The 8,894-nt window shown below is 28.2% G+C and overlaps 1 protein-coding gene across 1 annotated transcript in view; it reads left to right on the forward strand.

Annotated features, from left to right (window-relative positions):
• The first annotated feature begins 7,392 nt into the window (after positions 1–7,392).
• The window catches only part of LOC115240795 (cytochrome P450 4g15-like), a 4,632-nt gene continuing 3,130 nt past the window's right edge, over positions 7,393–8,894 (forward strand). Inside the window, exons 1-2 of the mRNA XM_029816156.1 lie at positions 7,393–8,078; positions 8,758–8,821. Of these exons, the coding sequence (XP_029672016.1) occupies positions 7,841–8,078; positions 8,758–8,821 (302 nt within the window). The 5' untranslated portion in view covers positions 7,393–7,840. The remainder of the gene's footprint in view (positions 8,079–8,757; positions 8,822–8,894) is intronic.

Consider the following 8,894-nt stretch of genomic DNA (forward strand, 5'->3'; position numbering starts at 1 on the left):
TATTACGGTAAGATTATCGAAAACTAAATATTTTATGAGATATTTAATTTTTTATATCAAAATATGTCAGATTAAGATATAAAATAACTCAAAAAGTACTTAATAAAAAAATATTTTATTATAGTGTTTTGAAAAGCTCCGAAGAACTGAAATGTTCTTCAGCGTTCGATATTTTCGATATAATGACATCTTTACGAGAATTGCCATATATTCGTTACGCTAACAGTAACGTCGTCACAGCCACTGCCGTAGATGCTTCATCGCCTCATTCTTCTTTTCCTAATTTTCAGATTTCTTATCTTCGCACGCAAAATTACAATGAACCGTTAGACGATGAATTATCTCGCTATGATTTTTTAAATTTTGTTCGTTCCCGCATCTCGCTAGAGGAGATAAATAATTGATCTATAATTTAAAATATTTGTATAATTTAATATTCCGCTTCTATGTATGTCATAGTACGCAACATATTTTCGGCCACAAATTATCAATAACATAGTATTTGGTCTTGGCGGCGTAACAACAGCGCGCTATTGTTTACGTTTTACGGCCTTGTTATTATTCGTAGCGAAACTTGAATAGTACTGTAATAGTGGGAGACGCTACGTCACAAATTCCTTTCCTACAATACTTATTATAGTTATTATCATTCACGTGACAACACTCGAACAGAAAAGTAGTGATGCGAGACGCTCCGTCAAATCCCTTTTCCACACGCGATCGCGCCAATTATCGGGGAATAATTTGATATGATTAATACGATTAATAATTAATTATCTTTTAAATACGTTAAATCCTATGTTAATTATATTGCAACGATAAATTTCGAAGCGCGTATTTCGCGTAATTTAATTATTTAAATTTAAAACTATTTTATTTAATTTATTCAAGTACGAAACGTAGTGATAGAAGTCTAAAATAATAAATTATTGTCTCATTGCTCTCTTTATAAGCAATAATTATTTTTTTAATAATATTTAATTAAATAATTTAAATTTAGATTAAATATTGTGCGTAATAATAGTTTTTCAAAATCAATTATTGTGGATTCTTTGCTTGATACAGAATAGATCTGCAAAAATATTAATTGATTGTATTTGCACTTAATTTGATCTTTGCGTTTGTAACTTTCTCTCTCTCTCTTTCTCTCTCATATTAATGTTCAAATTTAATCTTTTATAATTTTGGAATTATTGTGAAATATCTTAATAATCAAGTATTGAGTATCGAATCGGATTTCTGATTTAGCTGTTATGTATCGATATTTTTCTAGCTTACGATTTTTTGGGAAAGTTTAAAAAGTTATTACAGTCTCTTAAATTGAGTTTTTATAATTATTGGTATAGATTAACAAAGAAAAAGTGTGCCAAGTGGCTATAATTTACCAAGAAATTGTAATTAGTTTTCTTGAAAAATATTCGCATTTTCAATCGCGGTTGGTTTTTATTTGCCAGATATCTCTTTAATCGTGGTTTATTATACCGAGAAGAGGACATCAAACAAATGCAATAGCAAATAGTAATAATTTTTAAAAAATTAAGAAATAGTACACATGTAATTTCTTGTATGATTATTTTAACCAATTAATGTTGCATAAGTTTCATTAATGCAGACTTTCGGAATAAAGGACATAAATTTTCAAGAGATATTTTACTTCTTAAGCCGTTCTTTTTTTCAAAATTTATAAAATTTTATTAATTTGCATATTATTATATGCATCGAATATAAAATTCAATGCGTATAATAAATTTTTTAGAATATTAATTATTAATTATTTATAGCGCTGCTATAATTTGGATCTTCTATTTGCATGTTACAGAGCAACGTGGCGATCCTGACATTCTGAGAAGAGGAGGAGGCCTAGGAGAGGCATCCTGCACCGGCGGAGCAACCCAAGGGTGAGTATTTATTATTTGTATTCTGTTTGATAAAAATCGCGTACGCGCATTAATTCGGTCTCATTATTCGAATAAATTGAACAAGAGAAAATTAGAAAGAAAGACTTTCACATAAATCTGATAAATGTTTTTATTATTAGAAAAAACAGTCTTTTTAGAATTTATAAAATTATTTCATATTTATATATCTATTTATTATCGTACGCATCGGATATAAAAGTTGGCATGCAAAATAATAATTTTTTTGAAATATTAATTATATTTTGGGCGCTGCTATAATTTGAATTTTATAATTGTATGTTACAGACAGCGTAGCCTCAAGACCAACAACTCCGCTGTTGCGCATCAGTGCCGGTGAGTAATGAACTTTATTTTATTTTGAGGTAACGGATTTGTAGATATTGTAGATTCAAAATTTTGATTGATAACCTGGTTTTGTCTCAGTTAAAATAAAGTTATATTAAAATAAACGTCTAAGGAACGATCGTAAAACACACGATCGTCATCGAGCGTGAAATGTTTACGCTCATCTGCCGATGACAATAATTACTCGGCAAAAGAAGGAGTTTATCTTTTTATGAACGCAAGAAAAATCTTGCGTCTATCCGCCGGCGATAATAAATAGCCGGCGATAAAAGGAATGTTTATCTCCTTTTTCGATCTCTGTTTAGAGATCGATCCAGAAAATAGCCAGGAGCAACGAAAGGTAGGTCCAACTGGCCCGAAGAATAGATATAGGCTACGCAAAATAGGCGGCCAATACTGGCCAAATCGCATAGTGAGAGGTACATATGGTACGATTAGGGTGCGCGATTAGGGCACGCGAGTAGGGCACGCGAGTAGGGCACGCGAGTAGGGCATGCGGTTAGAGCACGCGGTTAGGGATATGCTTTTTAAATCTCCGATGGTTCAGCCAGCAAATAGGATTGTTAGGGCTATAGGGATCATTAGGACATTAAAAAGAAAGCCAGAGAAATAAGATTAAAATATATTATAATAATATCCAGTTTAAATTTTGATTCCAGAAAATTTTTTAAAAATAAATCACAATAATATTATAAAACATTCTAATATGTTATAATATATATTTTATGTTAAAAATGTTACAAATATATATATTGTGCAACTTATGTAAATATCTATAAGTCCAAATGTATGTTAATGCTTTTCAGTATCAAATTATTTGCATTATATCGAATGGGTACCCCGATATCAAAAAAAGATCGACGAATTAATTTATTTAAACGCTACAAAAAAATAGCTTATAATTAATTACTTGAAATTATGTTGATTTATTTTATCTTGCAAAGTATTTGAATTTTATATTTTGCTGTTATCGGATTTGATTCGTCTTGAACAGTTGGTACCCGAGAATTATTTTTACTCGCACGTTTAATACTAGCTATAATAACGATGCATGTATTTTATTATCCATAAGTATAGTTGTTCGTAACCACATTTTCATAAAAAATTGTTATATCCATTTATTTTTCAATAAAGAGATATATAAACTCTGTCTTGTATTTTAGGAGTACTTGGATTATTAGATTAATCAATGAATACTTCGAGTAAGCCTTTGATTGATTAATCAGGGCAAAGAATCTTGTACTTGTATTTTAAAGACAAAATAGCGTCAAAAACGGAGAATGTACTTTATATTATTTATATTAATCAGATCCTCTCAAAACCTGTTTTTGATCAAACATATATTCATCGTAAATTGGGTTTAATCGTCCTCAAAGCGAATAAACTTACTTCACTTAAAAACGCTAATAAAAGTTACCGGTAGGGTCACCCATGCCGGATAGGTCGAAAGGGAAGAGTCAGACTAAGAGAGATACTGTAGTTATATTTTATATTAATATTTTTAAATAAAATGAAAGTGAAAAAGACAATAATAGAAAAAAAGAAACTTTAGTCGTTTTTGAAATTAAAATGTCGTATAAATACATAATTAAATCTCCCGAGAAAAGTATTATTTTCGCATTTCCGGTCTTTTAATTAATATTCTGAATGGAATTCCACAAGATAAAAAAAAAACACTTAACATTTTATACGTTAAAAAAACAATATTGCACAAGATATCGCGATTTTCTGACATTTTATGACATTTTGCGAAAATCTGACAGCTGATAGTATCACCGGCGATCATATAAACGTGAAAAAATTAATTAACGCTGTCAACAATTAAAACTACTTAAAGAACAATAGAACACGGTTAAAACTATAAGAAAATGTAATTAATTATGTTTATATAAATATGTCTATAATAGCTTTTAATGTGCATCGATGCGCACTAGTGCATCCAACTGAATTCATAAATTAAAAAATTGATTGAATGATATAATCATAAAAAAAATTAATAATAAAAAGCTATATAAATTAGAAGCATGATTTGATATTGTTTAAAATGCTTAATATTTTTGTTTCAAGAATAAGAAAAAAGCAATTTATTATAAATATCTTCTATATTCACTTATATGTATTTATAAAATGTCTTAATGCGACCCGGGCACGCCAAGTTTTTATACTTTGCTTTACCTTTCTAGGAAATTTTTTTTATAGATATATATAACAGTTTTTCACAACTAGCGCGTGTACTTGGCGCCTTTTTTTATCCTTTTTTAAAAATAGAATAAACGCGATACGCTCTCTCAGGTTGCAATTGAACAATATTATTAAAAGTTTAAATATCTTGATGGAAAATAGTTTTCGAAATATAAAAACAAAACATATGGCCAATTCATTATAATTTCATATAATAAATTTTAAATTTATATGTTCTATCATTGTGCCATGATATATTATCAAAAATAGAGATAGCAAATAAAATGTTACAAAGATCTGGATTTAATATAAATGAATCTATAAAAATATTAAATGAAGTAATAAAATTTTTAAATGATATTAGATGTAGTGAAGTATTTAATAAATATAGTGGTGCTCAAGTTTTGGCTGCTGAAATAAATATACCTGCCAAATTTGCAATTGTTCATAATAGAAACAAAATAACACATTTTATTTATGAAAGCGCAAACAAAACATTTAACAGACCCAAAGAAAATTTTCAAAATTGAATTTTATTTTATAATATTAGATATTGCCTTAACAGCAATTCAAGAAAGGTTTCAAACTTTGAATGAATGCAATAATTTATTTAAATTTTTGTGCGAATTTCATAATTTGTCGGAAGAGAAAGATTAAAAAAAGCTTGTTTCGATTTAGACTTAACTCTGCAAATTAACACAGAAAATTCAATATCTAAAGATGTACATGACTTAAAATTATTTAACAAATTACAAACATATAAAATAGTACAAAAAAGCTTATCGGATATGTTACAAAATTTAGATTATATTATTAAGAATAACTTATAGTCATCATTTCCTAATTTATTTATATCTTTAAGATTTTTTTAACATTGCCAATAACTGTTGCATCCAGTGAAAGAAATTTTTTAAAATTAAAATTAATAAAGAATTATTTGCGATCTTCTATAACTCAGGACCGATTAACCGAATTATGACTTTTACTTATGTTGCATCATAAAATTTAAAAGTTGTGCACGATATAGTCATATAGAAAGAAAATATAAATCTAAAGCGCGATGACACAGATTTTCAAAAAAATTTATTTTAGAAATCGTATAATTAATATACATACATCTGTAATTTTTATACTGGAATAATCTGAGATAAAAGTCTATATACAGGGTGTCTTAAAACTACCGTACTTCTTTTACCGTACTAATTTTTACTTGTATCATTTTTGAGATGCATTTGGTTCTTGCATCCATTATTCGTAAAAAGAATTATCAAAACGAAGTATCTAAAAAAAACAGAAAATAGAATAAAAGTATTTATTAATTACAAATTAATTTAAAAATAGATTAGAAGTATTTATTAAATCTATATATTTATTTTAAAACATATAAAAGCATATAATTAGCTACAACTTTACGACTTCAAAGTCAGATCCGTAATCTTTGTTACAGGAGTATAAGAAACATTCATTTGTAGGCCCTATTCCGATCCAAAGTATTTAATTTCATAGATGCTCTATAATAATAGCTTTTACTAGAAAATATTATTTATTTTTTAGTATAAAAATAAAAACCATGATTTTAATAAAAATGTAATGAGAAAAATTTGTTGAGATGGCTCGAGAAGATGATAAAATCAACCGTTGCTTTCTTCTATTTAAAATGTCTCTCAAAATTTTTTCTGGATACTAAGACTATTTAAACTATGACTTTCGGATTCAGCAAGTGAAACTGAGTGAAAAAAAAAGGTGAGGCCAACGACCGCTGCGTGCTCTCCAAACTGCCTAAAATGCATACGCTTCAATATACAATAATCATAATATCATAAAAAAAGCACTCCATTCATAGAAGCGCTTTTTTTACTTGTCATTTCGCCGTGTCTGAGCGCGCAAAATCTCAGTTCTGCCATACATAAAATATAATCGCTTCCCGTTTAAAAACTATTATAGCCTTGACATTTTTGTAGAATATTTATTTTCTAAGAAATCTGTCATTGAGAGAAGATAGTTCTAGGACACATAATTAAATATAAGTAACTAGACCGGTTTTTTAAACCGGATTTTCTAATACTCCAGGAGGACGCGGTGGCGCGGGAATCTCGGCGCGGGGGAATAACTTCACGCTGGGCAAAAGGAGACACGTGCGACCTGACACACGTTGCGAAAGGTCCACAGTCGACGGTTCATGGGGCAAGATAAATCGTACGCTGCCGATTGGCGAGGGGTCCACGAGGCGAGAAGAATCGCAAGATGCGATGCGACCGCTAAGTTTGCGAAGGCGTGGAAAAAGGATAGTGCGCTAAGAGTAAAAAGAAACAGGAGGGAAGGTATCGGTAATGGGGGAAGGGCGCGAATGGAAATACGTAGGGGGAAACATAATAAAAGCGTTGATGAAGTAATAATATTCGCATTTCGGTAGTAACGTTAATATAAAACTGTAATATTATTTTGCTGTTATCATCGTTCAGTACAATGATATTTGTAAGTGAAGTATTAATTATTCTGGTATGTATTGCCATAAGTTATGTCGTCTTGAATTACCATCGCCGAAAATCTTCTAAAACCATAAACACCTTGCCTGGTCCAAGAACACTCCCGTTTATTGGGAATGCCCACGTTCTTTTCCATCGAAGTCCTAACGGTAAGAATAAAGAAATAATAGTATTAATGCTTAAGTCATAGAATAATAATAAAAAATAAAAAATAAGCAACACATACACAAAAGTTTTAAAAGTTATTTTTGCTAACATCGTATTATTTGATATAATAAAATGTAAATATACCACATCTCAGATAATAAGTCATATAACATTTCGTAGATGTATTGAATATTTTCACTAAATGGGCAGAATATTATCCGTCCCCCTTCCGAATTTGGATGGGTAACAATCTATTCATTTTTATAAACAAACCAGATCAAATAAAGGTATGAAATACTTTATATTCATTTATATTCTACATTATAACTATTTATGTCAAACCTTACTAACTACTATAATTTATATCTTTGATGTAATCAATATAATTTTCCAAAGATATGTCAATTACTCAAACGTGATGCAAACAAATATCTAACAGAAATATAAATAAATTTTATGTGATGTAGATAGTCTTACAAAATAGTCATTGCTTGAACAAGAGTATAGTATACAAATTTATAGAACCATTATTGGGCGAGGGAATACTCACAGCTCCGGGTAAGGAAGATTTATATAAGAACAAAGTTTAATTAATTAAATGTAATCATTACATTTACACAAAATATATAAATAATCGCTTGAAACTTTCATAACATAACTTGTATTTCTAATCATACAATACTTCTATTTCCATTTTTGCAGTACTACAATTTTTTTAATGCGGCATTTCTTATTAATATTTTTTTAATATTATGTTTTAATATGATTCATTTTCTTTTTCTTTATTATCTTTCTGTAATATTTATTTTAGTATCTAAATGGCGTCAACAACGAAAAATGATACTGCCAATTATTAATAAAAATATGTTACGGAGATTTTTTGATATATTCGTTGAACAATCTTTAATATTAACGGACAAATTAGAAAATGTAGCGCTAAATAAGAGCGAGATTTTCTTTTTTGAATATATATCGGAGCGTATTTTGTGTACTTCATGTGGTAAGTTAATTTATTCTTTCTTTCTCTTCTCTTTTTATTTGTAAATTATCTATATATTGTAACAACTATTGCAAGAAATGTAAAAACTAAAAAAATGAAAGTTTTGTAAAAAGAAGAAGAAATAAGACACAAATGTGAGAAGAAGAAAGGCAGAAAAAAGGAAAAAAAAGCAAGCAATAGTTATATCGTACAAATTAAATAATATTGAATGCTATTAACTAATGGATAAAATTTGAAAGAATGCTATACAAAATTTTGTGATAATTTTACAATATTATAATCAATTTATTTCATTCATTTTGATTGTAATCACAAAATTGGCATCTCTCAATCTCAAGCTTAAAGCATAAATGTGCCAATTTAAATTTTTGATTAATTACTATCTTAGACATTTTAATAATAAGATCTATAAAATATAATCTATAATAAATTGATCAACACTTGATATATATAGTTAATTAATTCAACAACAAAACAAATTAGAGAAAAGTAATAAAATAGGCTTAGCTATATACAGACAATTACTATTTTCACATATTCGATACGAAGAAGTGTTTTCCTTTTTTCTTAAAATTATGTATATACTTATTTATTAAGTATATAATACACAACTCAATAATTAGTCAAATATCATTTATATTTTGAATAATTAATTTGTTTTTTACGTGGCGCTATTAAGCTACTTTGATGGACATCAAATTAGAAACATCATCAATCAGTCAATTCCTCGAAGCAATGGAAAGGTAAAATCGTTTTCTTATAATATTAAATAATTTTTATAATTAATATACAAGCCATAATAAATTATATATTGAT

This window comes from Formica exsecta, unplaced genomic scaffold (genome assembly GCF_003651465.1).
Source record: "Formica exsecta isolate Colony F162 unplaced genomic scaffold, ASM365146v1 scaffold451, whole genome shotgun sequence".
NCBI classification, from domain to species: Eukaryota; Metazoa; Arthropoda; class Insecta; order Hymenoptera; family Formicidae; genus Formica; species Formica exsecta.